A 24367-nucleotide genomic window follows, 5' to 3' on the forward strand; every position below is an offset into this window, starting at 1 on the left:
GACTTCATTCTTCTTGGATCAACTATCAATACTCATGGAAGCAGCAGCCAAGAAATCAAATGATGTATTTCATTAGGCAAATCTGCTGCACAAGACTTTTTAAAAGTGTGGAAGAGCAAAGATGTCAGCTTGAGGACTAAGGTGCGCCTGACCCAAGCCATGGTATTTTCAATCACCTCATATGCATGTGAATGGACAGTAAATAAGGAAGACCATAGAAGAATGGATGCTTTGAAGTTATGGTGTTGGAGGAGAATATTGAAAGTGCTATGGGCTGCCACAGGAACAAACAGATCTGTGTTGGAAAAAGTGCAACCAGAGTGTTCCTTGGAGACCAGGATGGCCAAACTTCATCTCTCATACTTGGGACATATTGTCAGGAGGGACCAGTCACTGGAGAAGGAGATCATGTTTGGTAAGGTGGAGGGTCAGAGAAAAAGAGGAAGACCCCCAGCGAGAGGGATTGGGAAGGTGGCAACATCAATGTGTTCAAGCATGGCAACAATAGTGAGATTGGCCCAGGATCAGGCAGTGTTTCGTTCTGTTGTGCATAGCGTCGCTATGAGTCAGTACCAACTCAACGATACCTAACAACAACAACAAACCACATCAGGACTCTGACTACATATAAATGCATACATTTTTCCCCCTAGAGCCAGTTAAGCATATGGACCCATGTTGCGCTGGTTTGTAATTAGGACTAATGAGTCTGTGTGGCAAGATGAGTTCCTTGGTGCGGCCTTTTTTTTCCCTTGGTTCTTTGGTAAAAACAACTTAGGCGATTCTCCCACTAAACCCTGAGGAGTTGCCTTTGCCCTAGTTCTTTGGAGAATTGCCCTGGGGGTAGTGGTGGTGTGACCGGGCTACTTGTCTTCCTCAGAGTCCTGCACACAGGCCCCATGCATACACTACTTGTCGTCCAGGCAACTCCCCGGAATGAGCGACATGTCCTGGGTAAGCCGCGACGAAAATCCTGCTGGTTGGATACTTTCTGTCTGGCCCCTCCCTGACTGTCGCGTCTGTCTGGTAATTTGTCTATTTTATGCACCTTGCAGTAACTGGTCGATTTGCTATTTAAATAGTGGCTTGAAAATGCACTCAAAAAGATTGAGTAACTTGTTTGTAGAGGGAATTGGTTGGTTTGTGGTCCTCCTGAGAGGGTGGGAGGGTCATGCCTTATAAGTGACAAGGAGTTTGCTTTTATAAGCAGCCAGCCCACATAGGTTTAGAGAGAGGGTGGGGAGGGAACCTGAAAACCAAGAAGAGACTGAAGTGGTGCAGTCTGGACCCGGGGTTCACGTGAGGAAGGGTTGTAACTCTCAGGGCTAGTATTGTTATTGTTATGTGCCATCAAGTTAGTTGTGACCCAGAGCAACCCTGTATAGGGTGTCCAAGGAGCAAGTGGTGAGCTTGAACTCCCGACCTTGCGGTTTAAACCAACTTTGCAATCCAGAACATTAGCCCACAGTGCCACACCAGGACTCCAAAGACTGGTATAGCTAGAGATAAACAAATTTATTTTCAACAACTGACCAACAGTTAGGAAAGTCTACTTCTAGGGTGTGGAATACTTAGTTTCCATCTAAGCGTGTTTAATCATTTATGCTCATGGTGGAAGGGTACGCTGGACCAACCTAGAAACTTATGGACATTGCTAAGACTCCGTAGTTTAATCACAAGCACTAGATAGCAGGAAAACTCTTGTACAGATGTCCCTGAAGATATCAGTGAGAATCACTGTAGTATTGTTGCTTGTAAAACGAAATCTGGAAATGAACTAAATAATCAACTGTTGAATGAAAAATTACTTTGTTGCTTATTTATACAATGAAATATTATATTTCAATGAAAAAGGAATAAACTATAGCTTAGTGCATCAATATTGATTCTTTAGTGTTGGTTGAATCAAGCAACACATAATGAAGCAACATACAAAAGAATATTAATTACAATTAATTACATAAATTCCAATTACATAATTCCAGCAGAGGCAGAACAAAGAAATATCTATTTGTTGTTGTTGTTGCTGTGTTTAGTGGTATCTCTCTCTCTGTTGTTGTTGTTATTAAGTACTGTGGAGTTGGTTCCGACTCATAGCGACCCTGTACAGGGTTTCCAAGGAGCAGCTGGAACTTCCTGGCCTTAACGGCCCAAACCGATGGTGCATTTTACCACATTAACTGGCTACATCACACCAGAAATCCATATATATGTTATTGTTGTTGTTAAGTACCGTGGAGTCGGTTCAGACTCATAGTGACCCTGCACAGGGTTTCTGAGGCTGCAAATCTTTACGGGAGCAGAAGGAACAGCTGGTAGTTTCAAACTGCCGACCTTGAGGTTAGTAGCCCGATTCGTAACCACTACGCTACTATATATATATATATATATGTTGTTGTTGTTAAGTGCCATTGAGTCAGTTCCAATCCCGTGGAGCAGCTGGTAGTTTCAAACTGCTGACCTTTGGGTTCGCAGCCCGATTCGCAACCACTACGCTACCAGAGCTCTCTCTCTATATACATAGCCAAACTATTTTTCTAAAAAAGAAATGATTAGCAAAAAAACAAGGGCAGCAGTTACTCCTTGAAGTAGGGAGGATAATGGATAATGCAATTGACAAGGAGCACACAGGTACTTTTTTCAGGTATTAGTATTTTTCTAGAAAAAGTTCTTCTGGGTGGTAATCAGCACCAGTTGCCATTGAGTCAATTCTGACTCATGATGATCCATGTGTGTCAGAGGAGAACTGTGCTCCACAGGATTTCCAGTGGCTGATTTTTATAAGTAGATCCCACTCATGGTGCCCCATGTGTGTCAGAGTAGAACTGTGCTCCACAGGATTCTCAGTGACTGACTGTCAGCAGTAGATGACCAGGCTTTTTTTCCACGGTGCCTCTGTGTAGACTCCAACCTCCCACTTTTGGGCTAGCAGTTAAACACACTATTTGTACCACCGGGGACTTCTCCCAAAGTGCAAGGATTAGTAAGGCATGTATTTCATTTTTATTAACTGAATTGTATGTTAATTTTATATATTATCTGCCACATGTGATATATTTCACAATAGAAGAAAAACCCAAAAAATGCCAGAAAAGTATAGAAGACATGGCTTGGTAGGGTTAGGTTTGAAACTATCTATCATTAACACTCATCATAGAGATTATATCTGACCCATAGCTTTGCATTTCTTTGTGGGGCATCAGGTATCACATGGAGTCCTAATTAAAGTCTACTGCTGCTTACCATAGTACAGACAGGAATGTGGATAAAACAGGCGAAACCCCTCAAAATGACCTCCAAGGTAGAAAAGAGGAGAGAGCTGCCAATTGAGATTTGTGCTTATGGTTTACCACATGGATGGTTTTAGCTACATTGCACATTAGTTGGAGAGAGGACTTCCAGAGGATTGGCTACTGGACACCTGTCCATGAGGGATGGGCAGCAGGAACTGATGGGTGGGCTAGGTTCAGCCTTTTTACCGTCTCTTCTCATTCTGAACATTCTTCCTCTGTGATCTCTTTCTTCCTAGTTCGTATTTCTACTTTAGGAGATGATTTCTAAATCTGAATCTCCACTGTGTGTGTGTTATCTAGTAGGTACTTTAACTCTACTAAAAGGTATCAGCTCAGAATGCAGTAAGACTAAGTGTTGTCTTAGAGTTTGTTGTTATTAAGTGTTGTCCAGTCGGTTCTCATAGCAACCCTGTGTAGTGTTTACTCATGGAACACTCATAGAAACAGTCAAAAAATCAAATGACATATTGCATTAGGCAAATCTGCTGTGCAAGACCTCTTTAAAGTGCTCAAGAGTAAAGATATCAGTTTGAGGACTATGGGGTGCCTGACCCAAGCTGTGGTATTTTCAATTGCCTCACATGCATGTGAAAGTTGGACAATGAATAAAGCAGACTAAATTTGAATTATGGTGCTGGAGTAGAACATTAAAAGTACTATTGATGGCCAGAAGAACAAATCTGTGTTGGAAGAAATAGAACCAGAACGCTCCTTAGAAGCTAGGATGGCAAGGCTTCCTTTCTCATACTTCAGACATGTTATCAGGAGTGACCAGTCCTTGAAGAAGTACATGCTTGATAGAGTAAATGGTCAGTGAAAAAGAGAAAGACCTCCAATGAGGTGGACTGATACAGTGTCAGCAATAATGGGCTCAGATGTTAACAATTGTGAAGATGGCGCAGGATGATGGGACCATATCTTGTTCTATTGTGCATACGGTACTTATGAGTTGGAGATGACTCAATGGCACCTAACAACAACTTAGGGTTTCTGAGGAGTGGCTGATGGGTTTGAATCAATGATCTTGAGATTAGTAGTCCAGTGCTAAATTTTGCTTAGAGATATCATCATTTGGGATCCTTAATTTTAAAACTTAAAAGCAAATGGTTGTCATAAACTATGGAACCACAGTACTCAAAAGATAAATGGTCTTTCTTCATGATGGGATCACTACAAAAGAGGTCATTTCAAATGGTTTGTAGAAAAATGGAGCTAAAAGATAAAGGATTCTTTTTGCTCTTCCTATAAACTTTCCGAAGTCCCCTCATATTTCACTTTTTCTGAATTGTGAGCAATGACAGAATTTGGTAAACCATGACCCATGCAACAAATATGGCGTGCTACCTAATTTTGTAAATAAAGTTTTATTTGAACGCAGCCATGTCCATTTGTGTATGTACTGTCTAGGGCTACTTTCAAGCTACAGTGGCAGAATTGAGCAATGACAACAAAAGCTACATGAGCCCCAAATATTTACTATCTGGGTCTTTACACAAAAAGTCTGTCAGTCTTACTACTGATCAATACCTTTTCCACAATTAACACATACTTAAAAAATAGTAAGTTGTATAAGCTATATTTTCTAAGAGTCAAGATAAATCATGACTATGGTAAAGCCCTCCCCAACCAGATTTGAACACAGGCAGGTTCCAGAGTAACTAAAAACTGGTATTCTCTATGACTAGTTGAAAGAAATATACTGGCATTACTAATTATATCACTTAAGTGGCTTAAGTAATCAGAGGTTGAACATTGTTGGAATATTTGGTAAGATCTAGACTCGTGGGATGACTAACTGGGGGGTATGGGAGCTTTGAAGGAAGCAACAAGATCATGGATAAAGCCATTGTGAGTCTTGCCTTGTCCGCAGGTGTTAACCTGGCCCAGGGCTTGTCTGCTCGGCGGTCATAGTCCGGGGAATCGGTGACTTCTACATATTCGTTAAACCGCAGGATTCTTCGTGCTTGTAGCTCTGCCACTGTGGGTCTCAGACTGAGCTGCAGGAGGACAGGGAGAACAGGAAGAGGTCAACAAACCATTGAACCATTGATAGCCTCAAGGTAGCACATTTTCTATAGAGAAAATTTCGAAGTTTGATTAAATAAGGTCACTTTCAGGTAACAACAACAACAAAAAGGCAGCAGTGTCTAGGGGATTTCTAATGAGAACTAGAAAGCCCTAATTTCTGTGACTGTAAAAATCATCATTGTTAGATAGGTCAGTCTTTGGCATCTGTCTGCACTGTGCGATTTTCCCACCTTGCCTAGTACTGTGATTGATTAAAGACTGTCTGTCGTCCCTGACACAGGAATGCACAGTGACACGGACAGAACTGGAATCCAAGTACAGGAAGGCTTGTTTGAGGATGGAGTTATCAAGACAAAACCCCTAAAGCTCTTAGAGATGAGAATCAAAATCTCTGTTCCTGTTAGAGAAAACCTACATATTCAGAGACGCACAGAGCAGCGGCAAAGAAACGAAACCCTAATAGCACACCTCAGCTAAGCACTTGGTTTATCAAAAGGTAGGGGGTTCAAACCTACCCAGTGGGGCCGTGAGAGAAAGACCTGGTGATCTGCTCCCATAACAATTAAGAAACAAAACTCAACCCACCACCAATGAGTCGATTCTGACTCAGAGAGACCCTGAATAGTGTTTCTGAAACTGTAAGTCTTTATGGGATTACAGAGCTTCATCTTTCTTCCATGGAGGGGCTAGTGGGTTTGAACAACCAAACTTGTGGTTAGCAACCCAATGTCTAACCTACAGCACCACAGGGCTCCTTTCCCTAGAGAGCCCTAAAGGGTCGCTATGGCAAAGAAATGGTCCAGCAACAGCCTGTTTTGGAGACTAAAGATCCAGGTCCCCTCCTGACATTTCTCCTGGATGAGAAAAGCTGATATGAAGGCACCAGGAAGGGAAAGTTGGTATAGGCCTTTGCCATTGTCCAGATGGAGAATTGCAGTTGAGTGGACACAGAACTGCTTCCAGTTAGCTGTAGCCTGTAAGACACTTCTAGTAACTTGGGTTCCTCCTTGTAGTCTTTTATCAAATTCAAACTTATAATAATATTTAACCTAACCAGTCCTCTATGTATTTGCTTTCTTCTCTTGGTCTCTTCTCAAGTCCAAGAATAAGACAGAAATGGTAGTAAAACACCAAAGAAACCAGACATGGGACAGAAACTGAACAAACCTGCCTCCCATATTGATCATCACCACCCTACTCTGGCTGTTGAAGTTCACCATTTTGCAGAATTCCTCAGTTGGGAGACGTCATAGTGTTTTCAGGTGGGTTGCTATTTTACCTACAGACTCTATTTTCAATATCGTTGTCTCTTATAGGTACTCTGTTTATAGCCAGACAACCTAAGCAATCCTCTTTGGAGCTATTCCAAAACACACTGGATTATATGCACTCCGTGATCCACAGTATTCCCTTTTCTGGGCTCCAGTTTCTTCCTCAGTAAAACAAATGGTTGAGCTAAGTAAATGCTCTAATAATTGAAGCATTCAAGGACTCGTAGCAGGCCTGAGTTCATACCCTGAGCAGGCACATGACAACTGCAGCCCTTCTATCTTCATCAAGCCCTGGCAGGCCATAGGCAGAGAGGAGAATAATCAAAAGTGCCTTCTGTTAAACTCGTAGCTCTAGTCCAATCTTTATTGTTAGCCTCTGCGGCCTTTCTGGGGTGGGTGGGGATAAGGAAATTGAGAAACACTTGCCCTAGAATTTGGACAAGAGAACAGTGACTACACAGGGAGACATTCTCCATCTAATCTTGCCTGTGGGATCTGTGCTGGTCTTGGTGTGGGTCTCACTATACATGGGCTGTTATGTATCTCTGACAGAGAGCTCTGTGGGGTACAGGTAAATCATGCTGAGGGTAAAGACAAGGGCAGCTGCCTCACCAGCATTCAGCTTGCATTATAGGGGTCTACCTCTGGTAGTGTAGTGGTTACGAATCAGGCTACGAACCTGAAGGTCAGCAGTTCAAAACTACCAGCTGTACTGCAAGTGAAAAATGAAGCTTTCGACTCCCATAAAGATTTACAGCCTCAGAACTTTGTACAGGGCCGCTAAGAGTCAGAACCGACTCCACGGCACATAATCACCATTAGACAATCTCTAGGTATTTAAGGGATAAAGCAATGAGAAGAGGCTACCTATTTCTTGAAGTCTTCTCACCTTTGTCATTATTTGACATTTAGAGACTGTTGGGAGGAGTGGGGGGAGAAAGTAATTAAGGATATTTTGACCTGGAAACAAATAAAAAAATCTATCAACATGCCATCCCAGTAACTTGCCGTGGGAATGTAGTGTATGCTCCAGCCGCCCCAGAATGCTTTGTTGTGGATCCCTAACTAGTCTACATAAACATGGGTCACGTCACACACCTATGCTATCTTTTAGTCACTGCCTTTTTCCAGATGTGGAAGGCAACAGATGCATATGAAGACTTGCCAAACAAGGATTTACACTGAGATACCAACTCCAAGAATCCTGGTCCTCAAAATGATTCTTTTACCCAAAAGTGGTGGCAGTGGGATCAGATTTGTTGTCATCAATGAGAGGACACAATCTTCTGAGTTTTAGAGTGTTATGGGTTGAACTGTGTTCCCCCACAATATGTCCTCCATGCCTGTGGTTATAATCCCATTGAGAAAAGGGCTGTCTTTGTGACGTTAATAAGGCAGGATGAGCGTCCCATGTGTCTTGACTCAATCTCTTTGGAGATACACGAGACTAGCAAGCAGAGACTAAGGAAGACATAGGCCAGGCCACATGAAGATCGCCCAGGACCAGAAGCTATAGAAGACAAGGATCTTCCTCCAGAGCCAACACAGAGAGAAAGCCTTTCTCTAGAGCCAGCCCCTTAAAAGACATCCAGACGTGCAGCTTCCGAAACTGTGAAGGTCTACCTTTCTGTTTGCTAAAACCACCCACTTGTGGTATTTCTCTTCTAGCAGCACTTGAGAACTAAGGTATAGAGATAAGTCATTTGTCGATTTGGGTAGTAGTGTATTACAGGGCAGACTAGATGAACAAATTCATTTAAAAATGACTCATCTCTCTCTGACAGGAATAAAGGCAAATCTTTAGTAAAAGTGCAACACTCATTTAATGTTTCCAAGACTACATGGAAAGCATGAGCACTTTGGGGTTTTTTTCCTTTAAGTTTTTATTGTAGATGGAGTGAAACTTTACAGGGCAGATCATCAGTTTTACATTCAACAAATCATGCACCTTGTTTCATCACAATGATTACAATCCCCTCCATGTACCATCAGTAAACAGTATTTCTCTCTATTCACTTTAGCTTCTTTTTTTTTTTTAAACACTGTTGTTGTTATGTGCCATGGAGTCGGTTCCAACTCACAGCGACCCTGTACAGGGTTTCCAAGGCTATAAATCTTCATGGGAGCAGAAAGCCTCATCTTTCTCCTGCAGAACAGCTGGTAGTTTTGAGCTGCTGGCCTTTCTGTTCACAGCCCGATTCGTAACCACTACGCTACCAGAACTCCTTATTTTAAACACTTAGGCATATATAATAATTTACACCACCAAAGGGCACATTCTGCAAGTCGGTCTCCTGGCCACCATCTCTTAGTCCCTCTCTTCCCATAGTGTGAGCACTTTTAGAAACTACTTTTTAAATGAAAAAATATGAAATCTCAATTGAGCTGGGGGAGCAGGCAATGGGAATTTACTGCTTAATGGGTGGGGAGACCCTGGGCCAATGAGGAACTCTGGAAAGAGACAGTGCTGAAAGTGGACACAATTACATTAATGCCACTGAATCATTCACTTGAAAACGGTCAAAAGGGACAGTTTTTTGTTATCTATTATGACAATAAGAGTTTTTAAACATCAGAAATTTAAACAATGACATATTAGCAAGGCTCTCTTTGGATGGAAGACTTTTGTGTATGAGTTCATTGGCACAGTGGGATAAGCACTGGACTGCTAACTGCAAGGTCAGAGGTTCAAATCCACCAGTGGGAGAAAGATGAGGTTTTTTTCTGCACCTGTAAAGATTTACAGCCTCAAGAATCTGATAAAGAATCATATGAATCAGAAGTGACTCAATGGACTTTTGTTATTTCCATATTTTAAAAAACTCAGAAAGAGTAGATGCCAATTTTTATAATCAGTACATGCAGTGTAAAAACCTTTGATTTTTAACTTTTCAAAGTTAACATACTGTGCAATTATAAATACAAACAATTCATATTGAATTTATTATACTGATTTTGAGGGCTGATTATTTAGTAAGTTCATGGCAATAGTAACTCCTAAATATCAGATTTACAAGAACTGATTGGAAGTAAAAACTAGAGTATATTTCAAAACACGTATGTTCATGAATAGTCATAGTTTCATTACCTTTCTGCTGAGTCTGCGTTTAAGTTCCATTTTTGCTTCCTGTTCTTCCTCTTCATTCTTTTCTGTAATAGAGGAAAAGGTATGAGTTAGTTACTATACACAGTAATTATAAAAAGAAAACTAGATAAGGCAACAGTTAATTGGCCTTGGGTGCCGCTGCAGGATAATGCACTGTACTGCAAAACTGGTTTGAACGTCAAGGTGGGCAGTTCAAATCCACCAGCCGCTCCTTGGAAACCCTATACCGGGTTGTTATGAGTCAAAATTGACTTAACAGCAGTTAACAACAACACATATTGATCAAAATTATTTTAAAAGTTGTTAAAAGATTCTGCAGAAAGACTGATTACTAGTTCATATGTGTTGCTGTTGCTACAGGAGTCTTGGTGTGGTGCTGTAGGTTAAGCAAAGAACTACAAGATCGGTTAGAACTGCAAGATTGGTGGGTCAAACTTACCAGCCATTCCTCAGAAACCCTATATAGAGTTACTGTGAGTTGGAATCAACTCTACGGCACTCAACAACAACAACACCAACAGCGGCAGCATGTGCTACTGTAGTTAGGTGCTGTCAGTCAAGTCTGTTCAGACTCATAGCAATTCAATGCACAACAGAACCTAAGGCTGCCTAGTCTTACGCCATCCTCACAATTATTATACTTGAGCCCATTGCTGTTCCCACTGTGCCAATACATCTTATTGGGGGTCTTCCTCTTTTACGTTGACCCACCACTTTACCAAGCATGATGTCTTTCTCCCGGGACTGGTCCCTCCTGATAATATGTCCGAAGTCTTACCATCCATCCTGGATTCTAAGGAGCATTCTGGCTGTACTTCTTCCAATATTGATATGTTTGTTCTTTTGGAAGTCCGTGGTACTTTCAATATTCTTCTCCAACACCGTAACTCAAATGCATCAAATCCTGTATGGCCTTCCTTATTCATTGCCTAACTTTCACATGCATATGAGGTAATTGAAAATAACATAGCTTGGTTCAGGCACACCTTAGCCCTCAAACTGATTACCTTTGCTTTTGAATTTTTTTTAAAGAGGTCTTGTGCAGCAGAATTGCCTAATGCAATATGTTGTTTGATTTCTTGACTGCTGCTTCCAAGAGTGTTGACTGTGAATCCAAGCAAAATGAAGTCTTTGACAACTTCAATTTTTCTTCCATTTATAAAATTATTTATTGGTCAGTGGTGAGGATTTTTGTTTACTTTACATTGAGATGCAAACCATACTGAAGACTATTCTCTTCTGAATCCAGCTTGAACCTTTGGAAGTTCTCTGTCAATGTATGGTTGTAGCCGTTTTTGAATTATCCTTAGCAAAATTTTGATTGCATGGGATATTAATGGTATTGTCCGCTAATTTCTGCATTCCGGTGGGTCATCTCTCTTTGGAATTCGCACAAATATGGATCTCTTTCAGTCAGTAGGCCAGACAGTTGTCTTACAAATTTTCTGGCAGAGATGAGTGAGTGCCTTAAGCGCTATTCTGAGGAGGCAGTTCTTCTCCAGTCATATTCTGAGTGTCTTACAAACAGAGGATCTCATCTTCTATATGACAACTGTTGTTGTTGCTAAGTGCCATAACGTTGGTTCCAACTCATGGAGACCCTGTATAGGGTTTCCAAGGAGTAGCTGATAAGTTTGAACCGCCAATCTTTTGGTTCAAACTGACTTTGTGGTCCAGTGCTTTAGCCCACAGTGCCACATCAAGCCTATAGTCTGATGCTCTCATCTTCTGACGCTATATCTTACAATGTTCTGTGCAGCAGTTTTCGGTGGCTGAACATTCAGAAGTTGTCAACCTCTCTTTCTTCCTAGTCTGTCTTATTCTGGACGTTCTGCTGAAGCCTGTCCACCAAGGTGAGCCTGCTGGCATTTAATGCCATAGCTTCCAGTATCAAAGCAACATGTAAACACTACATGATAGCCAGTTATGTTTTGTTTTTTAATGTTTTATTGTGAATTGTAGCCAGTTATATATATATATTTTAATGTTTCATTGTGAATTATAGCCAGTTATGTTCTTTTTTTTTTTTTAATGTTTTATTGTGAATTATAGCCAGTTATGGGTAATTTTTTTAATGTTTTATTGTGACTTATAGCCAGTTATGTTTTTTAAAATATTTTATTGTGAATTATAGCCAGTTACGTTTTAAAAAAAGGATCAATATCAACTGCAGTTAGTAAAGTTCACCATTTCATGACCTAATTATTTTTTATTTAAAAATTTTGTTGGTACCATGTGTTTTCAGTAATGGAAGGCATTCTGAAATCAGGAAAAGCATTTTAAAAATTGTAATTGGGCTGCTAACCTTAGAGTCAGCAGTTCAAAACTACCGGCTGTTCCGCAGGAGAAAGATGAGGCTTTCTGCTCCCGTAAAGATTTACAGCTTCGGAAACCCTGTACAAGGTCTCTGTGAGTTGGAACCGACTCCATGGCACATAACAACAACAACAATATGGATTTTGATACAATTATGTGGGACATATATGTCCCAAGTGGACTCTGTTGGAGGGTGATGGGTGAGGCCTGTTTCTTCAGATTTACAGTTTTACAGTCGCTGTGAGGCAGAACTGACATGACAGCATTTCACAACAACAACAACACAGTTCCCTGCCCGGTGAAATACAGCTGGAATAGCAGCTTCTTAAGAAACCTGAGAGGCCAAAAATGTATATGGGTGATATATGTTCCATAGGTTATGAATGCACAAAATAAATTAAGATTTTACCATCTGGCAATTATTTTGACATCAGAAACTAACTTCCTTACATTTCCCATGTTTGAGTTTATGCTTCTAAAGATGCTACAGAAGAGGAGAAGTGGAGGGAAGCTAACTGGACTGCTCTGGATCTTCTTAAGAATATTTAGTCTTTGTGAAATCTCTTACATACAGTCAAGGTTAAAACTTGAACTTGTTTTTTATTTAAAATTCACTGAGGGTTTCTTTTTTTTTTTTTTTTTGCATGTTTCCTTTCATTTTTGGTTTATCAGAAGGGCTAATAGTCGGATGTAAGCCTTCCTGGTCACCTTAAACAAATTAGAGGGACGTTCAGAAAGGAAATGCCCTGGCTCATTGACAAGTCTTGCCCTAAGTCAGCAGAGCAGAGAAAGGCAGACAATTTGGCACCGCCACAAGGAACGGCTTCTTAAACGCTAAACAACAATAGAGGTTTAACAGTACTGGATCCTGCACGAAGCCTGCCTGGTTTTAAGTTCTGCACAGAGCATTTTGTGGATGAGCTAGAAGGAGAAGAATGAACAACACAGAAATATCAGCAACTGGAGTATTACGTTTCTGAGTCTTCAGTGCTAATAAGATGGGTTTCTAACAGACAATCTTATTTTTGTGTGGGTTTGTTTCTGTTTTTGCTATTTTACATATTTCCATATGGGTGTTTTGAACATATTTAAATACATAAGATGTATCAATGGAAATGGTATCTATAGCTGCAAAACATCATAAAGTCAGATGCTAATAGTAGAATGGTAAACATATGGGTGTTTATTATAGAATTCTTCCAACTTTACTGTGTGTTTTTAAAATGTCAAAATAAAATATTGGAGAAAGAACCCATGCAGAGCTCAATGGAATAATCTATTTTTCTCTATAGAACATATAGCTGCAATTACATTTACAGCTAAATCGTATAGGAGAAGCTAATCTTTTATCCCTGTCTGGTAGAAGGTATTCTACATACATTACTTTCCTGAAAAACAAAGACTTCCCTTTTAGGGACCGCATCTTGCTGACTATTTGAGAGATTTGAAGGAAGTAGTTTAAAAATGCATAACTAAACAAATTTAATATGTTTATAAATATATAATATGTACTTTTTTGAGGGAGCAAAGAATATTAAATATGCCAGAGACCACCAGAAAAACAAACAAATCTGTCTTGTAAGAAGTACTTAGAGGCGAGCATGGTGCCATGCTATGAGGAGGGAACAGTCCTTGGGGAAGGGCATCATATTTGGCAAAGCAGAGGGTCGCCATGATGGATTGACACAGTTGCTGCCACAATGGATTCAAACACAGGAATGACTGAGGCTGGTGCAAGCCCGGGCAGTGTTTAGTTCTCTTGTACATGACGTCATTATGATTGTGAATGGATCCAATGGGACCTACTAATATCATATGTATTTTAAACTCTAGCTGCATTAAAAGACAAAAGAAAATCAAGTAGGGAATGATATGAGAGTAACGCTAAGAAATAAAATGTGTTTTGTGATCTCCAATGAAGCCCTCAGCATCTACTGCCAGCTGATGTGCGTTTAGTAAAATATGATGAACTCTAGTTTGAGAACTGCTGGATGCTTTACACTGTGAATCAGTTTCCTAGTATGTCAAGAAAACGGGATCTAGTGAAAATAACTTTTCTGCTTCCCTTGACCATATAATTTTATGCTTAAAGACCATATGCCAGGCTATCAGCACCTGAACACTAGAAATGAGTCATCTGTTTCTAGAATAACCAGGCTGAAATGAATTTAAAAGGAAGTACAAAAGGTCTGGAGTCAAATCTGAAGTTGACTTAGGTGCTTCACACATTCTCAGGCCTCCAGGAAAGAAGAGGGCATATAAATACCAACATAATACTTTAGATCAATGTGTTGCAAATTTCCTGGTTTATGAAATAGTTTCTCAAATAATCAAATTTCCATGCAATTTGGCACTGTTTGTCTCACAGAGTAGGAAAGAATTAACCAGACTTATTTCTCCCTCTGGTTTTTAAGGTGCTATATCAGGCATCCAAGAAGACATAATCTCTGTGTTTTAGGAACGTCTGGTCTGTATTTTGGCTTACTTAAAATTTAATCCCACAAATATTTTCCAGGAACCTGTATGAAAAGCCATGTGTATTTCTTGTTTTGTTGTCAAAATTAGATGTTGCTTTCATCCTTCCTCAGAAAGCTGAAACACGTTTGTTTCCTACTAGCCATGGCTCATTCTTCTTCCAAGTTGGCTCTTCTTCAGACTGATGGTCACTTAAGTTTCTTAGAAATATGCAAGTTCTATTCCAGTTATGTTCACAAAGAGGCAGAAGAAAGCAATTCACAGAAGCAATTCTATCTACTGTGTAGATGACAGTTTTTTTCATTGTTCAGTAGGCTTTACTCTCTTACAAGCAGCCTATATACATAACAGGTCAGAGGTTCGAACTCACCAGCCACCCTGTGAGAGAAAGATGTGGCAGTCGGCTTCTGTAAAGATCTAACATTTCAGATCCTCTGTGGGGCAGTTCTACTCTGTAGACCTACCAGCCGCTCCTTGGAAACCCTATACAGGTGGGCTGAGTTGGAACCGACTCACTTAACAACAACAGCAACACTACTATTATAGTACTATTCTTGCTCTTCAATATTTATACTGGACTAAGATGTTAAAAAAAAAAATATATAAAACTAGAACTAGTTTCAATTTTACAATATCCATTAATGAATTCACTGTGGTTTACATCCACATTGATACTTAAAAACAGAGTGGATTGTTTCAATTAATTTTATAGTTTTAAAATGTTTTGTTGTTAGGTGCTATCGAGTCAGTTCTGATTCATAGCAACCCTGTATAGGGTTTCTGAGGAGCAGCTGGTGAGTTTGAACCACCAACTTCTTTGGTTCAAACTGACCTTTCGGTCGAGTGCTTATCCTACATTGCCATAAAAGGACTCCAGTCTTAAAATAACAACTACAAATTCTAGCAGCTTAAGATAGTACTAAACTATAGACTAAAAACTAGAGTTAAAGAGGATACAAGGTAAAAAGGAATGGGAAAAATAAAGTGAGAAAATGACTAGAAATGTTGAGGAATCATAAACAACCCAAGAGGGAAGCCGAGTTATCATAACAAAGGAACATGAGATGGATTGAATAGTTCTTTTTACCATAATTCTGTTTTAAATTGACATATTTTTTAAACTTAGCAAGAAATTATTATTACTAATACAGAGATGTTTGAACTATTTCCTTGCAGATTCTTTGGCCTTTTCTTTGACATTTATTTGTAAGTAGATGACAACATCTTCTATTTAATATTTGGGTGAAAGAATACATGGAACATATTTTATATTTCTTAAAAACAACTGTCATGGACCACGACTCTGGTCAAAGTCACAGAATGAAACATTGATTTTAAGAAATTATCAGATAAAATATAGGAACAACTTCATATTGATGTGATTTAAATGGGCCATCTCAATCACTTGTGAAGAAACTAGTATACTATAAGGTTTCATACTGGCATATAGTTTCTAGAGGGCAACTGTTAATGGATATATAAAGAATCATTATAGAATACAGGATACTCACGTTTTAGGATATTTCTTTGCTCTAGTTCTTCAGTTGTTGGCCTCTGGCTAAGTCTCCTATGATGACAAAATGGATATACTATAAGTTACAAACAAGGAATCCTTAGTGGAAAAAGCAAAGAAAAACAACAAGCAAAGTTATATATCTTTATTTTAAAACATTGTTATGTTTTAGGTGAAAGTTTACATAGTAAATTCGGTTACATTTTTAAACAAATCTTTCATGACATTGGTTCCACTGTTCACAATCCTTCACGATAATTTTCATTATTTCATTCGGTTCATTTTGTTTCCATTAATGTAGCTTCCCTGCACCTTCTTACTTTCTCATCCTTGTTTTATGGTAAAGGTTGACCGTTTGGTCTCATATATTTTATAATTTAAGGGAGGCACAATACACATGGATGATTTGGACAAAAGGTGCTCACCAGGAGTGGCTTTGGGTGAGAATCTTGATATTCTTCTAGTCTTAATTGGCACAATGTTGTTGTTGTTAAGTGCCATCGAGTCGGTTCCGACCCATAGCGACTCTGTACAGGGTTTCTGAGGGTGTAAATCTTTACGGGAGTAGAAAGCCTCATCTTTCTCCCGCGGAGCGGCTGGTAGTTTCGAACCTCTGACCTTAAGGTTCGCAGCCCGATTCGTAACCACTACGCTACCAGAGCTCCATAATAAGCCTTGCTGTTTTTAGGCATTTGAGATTTATTCTGTATTTTTCTTCGTTTTATCTGGGACTTCCTATAGTGTTCCTACTCTGCATGGTTGGTTGTGGTAAATGGGGACCATCTAGCTCTGGTCTTAGGCTAGATGAAGCCATGGTTCATGTAGGTTATTGGTTTCTTTCTTGAGAATTTGGTTTCCTTCATTGTCTTTTGTCCCACACAGGTACAGATCCATCACTGTATCTTAAATGGCCACTTGCAAGCTTTTAAGACCCCAAATATTACTCACTAAACCAGAACGCTAAGTATTGTCTTTATGAACTATATCATGCCAAACAACCAAGTTGTCCTAAGTCTTCAAACTCACCAACCAATCTTGCAACGTATTTCATTATATCTAGTAATTAGTATCTATACTGTGGCCCCTATGTGGTTTATTATATATATATATAAGATATGTGAGGTGGATTCAAATAGTTTGAGGGAAAATTCCATTGTCTTTTAATTCCATTTTTCTACTTTTTGAAGCTCCTTGCATATGCAGCACATATATATATGCATACATATATTTCTACAGATATATCTGTCTGTCATTATTCTGTTAAGTGCCATTGAGTCAGTTCCAACTCACAGTGAGCCTCTATAGAGTTTCCAAGGAGTGGCTGGTGGGTTTGAACTGCTAACCTTGCAGTTAGGAGTCCAGTGTGTATCTTACAACACCACACCAGGACTCTACTGCATAACCATATACTCACATACATCTTCCTAAATACATATATTCATACATGTCTACCCGTGTAACCAAACACCTATTTTTTTGGTTGTTATTATTGTTGTTCCAAAATTATACGTTATAGTATTTACCAAAATTGTCCCATATTCTTATTAGTGTCTCCATTTACCCTGGAGTTGTGCAGACTTTAACCTTACTGAAAACAGAACTCAAAGATTTGAAAAATACATTTAACCAACAACTGGAGCAGAAAATGCATCAGCTTAGACTGAAGGGGACAGAAAAAGAATGACAGGAAAGAACATTGTCTGCCTCTTGGAATGCTACAGGTAGGAACGAGGCCAAAAGACTACATCTGTTGTTCTCCAGGAAAAGAAAAGCGCCATCCCCGGAGTAGCCTGGAGATCTGGACAGCTGGAAGAAACACAGGAAGCAGGGCCTTCTCAGTTTCAAGGGGTGCGGCCACTGTCTCCTGGCTCTCAAAGTATGGGGCCACAGCCTCCTAGGTTTCAGAGGCAGATCTTCACCAACTCATTTCTGGTGAGTGCAGCCATGGTTAAGGTGTGCCAGGAGGTTGGGGTCATCACTTAGAGATGAGGAGACAGGGTTACCATGCTCAAGGGACAGAATTACGGGGCCTGCTGGAGCGAAGGGAATGGAGTGGTCACACAGATCCTAGCAGAATACTGCTGCCCAAAGTCAAAGGAGCCGAGATGCTGGCCCAGTGGGTTTAGAAGGCATAGCTGAAACCCAGGGCTGATGAGCCTCCATCCAGAATCCACAAGGTGTGGCGTGTACCCAGAGTCTAAAGGTCAGGGTCAACGCTCAGATAGTCTCCAAGGACAGAAGATTATTTCCAAGCCTGAGAACAGGGCTTCAAAATGGCTTGAACAGGCTAATATATGGCTGAGGCAGTGACATTATCATAGACCCGACTTTGTAAAATAGGGATGTACTGGAACAATAAGTGGAAAGGGAAAAATTCAAGGCCCTGAAATGGGAGACTCAGAAAAGGCATAGTAAACCCTTTCAGGAGGCTGATGTGGCAGACTGGATTATTGCTGGATCTTGGAGAGTGACTTGAATTAGGAGTGATGTGGGTGGGCACCATCTTTGAGCCAGGCACCAATGTTTCTGACTGTGTCAATCAAGAGATTTGGCTGCTAGGCATCATGCATGCTGACCTTACTTTCTAGGAGACAGATTACATCTCTAATAGGGTAGTGACATATTTTTTCGTATTCCAGGACACCCACAGTTAACAAATTTAAATCTGTTCCAGTTTTGCTTCACTGGGAAAAACTAATTTGAAGCTATGATGAAAGCTAATATAAATTGTTCGGCTAGATTTTAGACTTGTTTTGTGCCTGTTATCCCTTCTTTCCCTCCAATTTATCCCATTTGTGATGGATATGTCTACTTTGGACTATTTCACCACTGTACGTTGGAAATAGATAACTTGTGGTCTAAATTTAAAAGGTTCATAGATGTAGTGGGACTTTGTCCCAAGATAGAACACACCTAAAGTCTCATTCATATTGGATTTAGATGATTCAAAAGATAAGATTTTGAACTTGGAGTTTATTTAAGACTTCTGGAATGAGGTGATGCAGTAAAATGTATTTTGGATGTGCCAATGACATGAATTTTGGAAGACCAAAGGGTGGAATATTGTGGATTGAATTGTGCCCCCTAAAATAATGTGTTGTAAATCTCAGCCTCTATGCCTATGGTTCTAATTCCATTTGGGAATGAATGTTAATGAGGAAGGCTTAGTGTAGGGTGTATCTTGAATGAATCTTCTTTTAAGATATTAAAGAGATTAAATACAAACTAGGAAGCAGAGATGGGGTAAGATGTTGGGAGCAGCTGAGCCAAAGGTCCCTGACTTGGAGGTAGTTTAACTGAAGGATTGCAATTAAACAGTTGTGGTCCAAAAACTTTGGCTGCTTCCAAGTCAAAGCCCCCCACCCCACCCCCATGAGGAACTTGCAGGGCTGCCTCAGGGGACAGGGAACTTGCAAGTTCTTTCCTTGTATTCAGCTATGTCTCCGGCTCAGCCTGCTCAACATTCTAGCCACCCCTATCTCTGTTTCCCTAGCAACTACATTCTTCTGATAAAGTCCTGCTTACTGCATGCATCAAAACACCAGATGTTATTCTTTTCCCTGCCCCTAAGCACCTCCCTTTGAGCTGCGTATAAAATAAATTCGCTACCTAGGTCTGTGTCTCAGTATCTCCATCAGAGTGCTGTGTCCCACCTGGTCCCAACTATACTATATTTCAAATGTGTCTTGTGTCTTTTTATTTCTAATCTCCCATTGCCCCTAGTCGGGTTTAATCTCTCCATGCAGGTTGCGGAGATAAGGCAATTGTCGGACACGGCAGTTGGCCCTAGTGTTGGCTCCAGCAGTAAGACACATGCCAAGTCACATGAGGACAGCCATGAGCAGAAGCTCAAGGAGACAAGAACTTTCTTCCACAGTTGGCAGAAAAAGAAAGGGACCTCCTAGTGCCAGTACCCAGAATTCAGAGTTCTAGTCTCCTAAACTGTGATAAATGAATTTCTGTTTGTTAAACATCCTTGTGTTATTTCTGTGATAGCAGTGCTAGAGAACTAAGACATATAGAGGCCAAAGTTTATCAGTGGCTACTAAGAATGGGAGGAAAAGAAAAAAAAAGCACCATTGGTCACGGTATAGTTTCTATTAATGGAGGGGGAAAAATTTGGAAACAATAGTGATACTGTTTGTAAAACAAAATGAATGTGTGCAATGTCAGTGAATTGTAAACGCAAAAACTGTTGAATTAGCATATATCTTCTTATATGTATTTTTACCACAACAAAAAAAGCAAAAAAGTCTAGTTCTGTTAAAAATGCTATCATATAATTCACAATCAAATAAAAAAAAAAAAAAAAAAGATATGGCATGTATAGTTATAGAGGCTTTTGATCTTTTCTGGAATGGGGTGGGATTCCAATGTATAACACACACAAAAGAGGAACTATTCCAGTTGGATGGTTAGATCTGGGATGGCTAGTTCGCTCCCGTTTCTACACCAGATACATGCCCGCACTTCTTTGGCTCTCCCCTAAGTAGCCTGTGTACCATCTCTAAGGTATCCTGGAGAAGCAATGAGAAAAAAACAATGCTTTACAGTGTTCCACACTGCCAACTTCTCACAATGCTCTTAATCAGTCTCCTGGATTTCAGTGTTTTGTTTGTTTCAATTTGTCATGACTGTAAATACCCTTGTAATAAACATCTTTTTAAAATAATTTTCTCTCCTAATTTGGATTACTTCCTACTTTTATAGTCTTCCAAATGAAATTACCATGAAAAAAATAGACTGCTTTAAAATGATTTTTCCTATTGTTAAAGTGTTGTTGATAGTTGCTGCTGAATTGGCTCCAATTTATGCCGAGTCTACAGACAACAGAACACAACGTGGCCTGGTCCTGTGCTACCTTCGTAATGACTGCTAGGTTAGGATCCAGGGTTGTGGCTATTGTGGTAACCACTATTCTTCAGAAACACTACAAAAGAGCCTATGTATATATGCCCTGTTTCCCCAGAAAGGCATCAACATTAGGTTATGTTTTTTTAGAAATCGTTTCTCTTAGTTTAATAGGTACAATATGATTTTAATTAATAATAAAACTTTAATTGTATTGAGCACTCCTTATGAACCATGAACTAAAATGCCTTAAATGCATCATTTTACTTTATCTTCAAAATTCCTTGGGTTACTTATATAACTAACGGATTCTTGGGTTAGTTGTATTGCTTTCTTATACAACTCTCTCCTACTTTGTTCTACTCTGTTTCTGTGAGTTCTGCATACATCTGAGCTCACTATTAGACCCCTTCTCAAGTCTAACTCCCTTTGGTTTATCAGAACTTCAAACACCTTTATTCCTAATCCTGCTACTACAGGTTCCTCTTCCTGTCCTCAGTGGCTGTTTCTGGTTTTGCTTTGGGGGCCAGCTTGAAAGTGATATTAATTCATTTGGTTTTGCATCATAGAATTAATTTATGCCATGGTTTATAAAGGAACGTAACTATATGTTGCAAGCTACTCACATATCTGATAAAACTTGTCTACTGTATTTTTTTTCAATAATAAAAATAGTTATTCTCTATTTATTCATACATTCCTTCAATTATAGAAATAATTTTTTTGGGGGGGCTGAAATTAAATGAACAGTTGAAAGCAATTTAAATACAGGTGTTGCTAATATTATAAATATAATTTTCCCTTTTCAACAGATTGTATTGATTTTTTTTTAGATTGTATTGATTTTTATGGATGAGTCTCACATCTTGTGAACCTGCGAAAATTGTGGATTATGTAAAGCAACATTTACTTGTTTTTCTCCCCGCAGAGTTTTCTAGGTATAAATCTGTGATGGATTGAAAGAGTTACCCCAAAATGAGTGTCATCTTTGCTGGACCATGACTCTCAGTGGTTTGGCAGTTATGTAGTCATGTAATCATTCTGCATGATATGTATGGCCAGATGTGTTCAGCCAATGTGTTAGTAAGGGGATTAAGCTGTAATACATCCCCTCTACACAGGTCACAGTCCTGACCGGGTATAATGGGAGTTTCCCTGGTGTGTTGCCTGCAGTACTTTCTATCTTACAAGAGATGAGAAGAGAGAGAAGTGAGCAGAAAGAAGGGATCCACTATCATCAAAAAGAAAAGTCTACAAGGGTCCAGGATCCTTGAATTGAGAACCTCCTAGACCCAGGGAGAGACTAACGCAAAGATTCATGAAGTTCTCCAGGGAACGCCAGGCTCACAGAGGGTGAAAAGAGCCAAGGATCTTGCCCCAGAGTCAACAGAGACAGAAAGCGCTGGGCACCCTGAATTTTGACTTCTGGCCTCCTAAACTGGGAGAGAATAAATTTCTGCTTGTTAAAGCCATCCATTTGTGTTTTTTCTGTTATAGCAGCACTAGATAACTAAGACAATCATCACGCAGAACAACAGTACAGCTTTCCTATAATTTAGATCTTTTCTTTACACTACAAACATCTGTAAAAAGATTTTTCAGTAAAATAAAAGCAGGGCATTTTGTCTTGTTTCTATTTAAAAAAAAAAACAAAATAAAACAACTTTAAGGCTTCTGCAGATATTAATATGTTTACCAAGATTTTTAAAAACAAACAAACAAACAACCTTCTGCTCCTAAATTGCTGAAAATGTGAACAAAGAAATATAAAGTTGTCTTTAATGCCATTTGGTATAGGATACATCTCTTTTCTTATTGTCTATGATAATAAACTAAGAGAGTCCCTGAGTAGTGCAAATGCTTAAACAGTAGACAGTTAACTAGAGAGTTGGCGGTTCAAATCCTGCCAGAGGGTTCTCAGAAGACAGGCCAGGAGATCTGCTTTGGAGAGGTTGGTCATAACCTTGAAAACCCTACAGAGCGGTTCTATTCTGCACACATGGGGTTAGCAAGAGTTAATATCAACCTGTCAGAAACTAGCAACATAAAATATGATGATAGTCTCTTTTTCTTTTTCTGCTTGTCAATGAGTATCATTTAATAACTGAGAGATCAATGGAATCCAAACTTAAAATCTTATTAAATAACACCTTTTCACATCTCTGTTCAACTCTGACACCAGCAGCACACACAGCGCTTCTTCCTCTGACCCTAGTCTGTTGCTCTTGTTAGGCGATATCAAGTTTGCACCTACTCATAGCGACCCTATGCACAACAGAACACAACACTGCCTGGTCCTGGACCAACCTCACAATCATTGCTGCTGCCACTCTGCCAGTCTATCTTGTTGGGGGGGGTGTCTTCCTTTCTTTCACTGACCCTTAACTTTACCAAGCATAGTATCTTTCTCCAGGGACTGGTCCCTCCTGATAATATGTATATTCTTTGTTTTTAAAGGGGGATCTCCTACTTTGCATTATCTTTGAAGGTAATATTGTATATGCAACTTTTATCTAATGACTTAAATTATTCTTTACAACAAAACTCACTAATATGGATTGAACTGTATCCCCTCAAATACATATTGTAAATCCTAATCTCTATACCTGTGGTTCCATCACACATCTGCCAGTTTGTCGTACTGTGGTAGCTTGTGTGTTGCTGTGATGTTGGAAGCTCTGCCATCAGTATTTAAAATATCAGCAGGGTCACCCATGGCAGACAGGTTGTAGTAGAGCTTCCAGACTTAGACAGACTAGGAAGAAGGACAGGTGGACCACTGCTGAGTGGTTAGCTACTGGCAACCTGATGAGCAGCAGCAGATAGTGTCCGATATAGATCCAGAAGACGAGCCCTGCAGATTGGAAGGCACCCAAATTAGGACTGGGAAAGAGCTGCCTCCTCAAAGCAGAGTTGAGCTTAATGATATGGAAGGAGTGAAGATTTTGGGAACCTTCATTTGCTGATGGGGCACAATTTAAAATGTGAAGAAACAGCTGTAAACATCCATTAAGAATTCAAACACAGAATGTATGAAATATGAATCTAGAAAAATATGAAGTTGTCAAAAATGAAACAGAATTCATAAAAAATCAATATACTAGGCTGAAATGGAATTCTGGTGTGGTGCTGTGGGTTAATGTACCAGACTGCAAAGTTGTTTGAACTGCAAGATCGGTGGTTCAAGCTTACCAGCTGCTCTTCAGAAACCCTATACAGGGTCACTATGGGTTGGAACTGACTCTATGGCACTTCACAACAACAACAACAGGCTGAAATAGATTGGCATTGGCCATTTTGCATGAGACAATCATATGGTTTACCATGCTAGGAATGACAAAGAGGAATGGCATTACCTTAACTATCAAAAAAAGCATTTGAAGATCCTATTGTATAAGCAATGCTGTCTATGGTAGGATAGTATCTATATGCCTACAAAGAAGGTCATTATTCAAACTGACACACCAACAAGTAAAGCCAGTGATGATGAAGTTGAAATATGCTACCAACTAAT

The 24367-nt window shown here is 39.7% G+C and overlaps 1 protein-coding gene across 2 annotated transcripts in view; it reads right to left on the minus strand.

Moving 5' to 3' along the window:
• Positions 1-24367, minus strand: part of PHACTR2 (phosphatase and actin regulator 2) — a 266038-nt gene that overhangs the window by 23751 nt on the left and 217920 nt on the right. For both annotated transcript variants that reach the window (XM_006834608.1, XM_006834609.1), the window contains 3 exons: positions 16001-16056; positions 9681-9742; positions 5153-5290 (listed from right to left, as the gene is read on the minus strand). In XM_006834608.1, the coding sequence (XP_006834671.1) occupies positions 5153-5290; positions 9681-9742; positions 16001-16056 (256 nt within the window). The remainder of the gene's footprint in view (positions 1-5152; positions 5291-9680; positions 9743-16000; positions 16057-24367) is intronic.

This window comes from Chrysochloris asiatica, unplaced genomic scaffold (assembly GCF_000296735.1).
Source record: "Chrysochloris asiatica unplaced genomic scaffold, ChrAsi1.0 scaffold00013, whole genome shotgun sequence".
Taxonomy (NCBI): Eukaryota; Metazoa; Chordata; class Mammalia; order Afrosoricida; family Chrysochloridae; genus Chrysochloris; species Chrysochloris asiatica.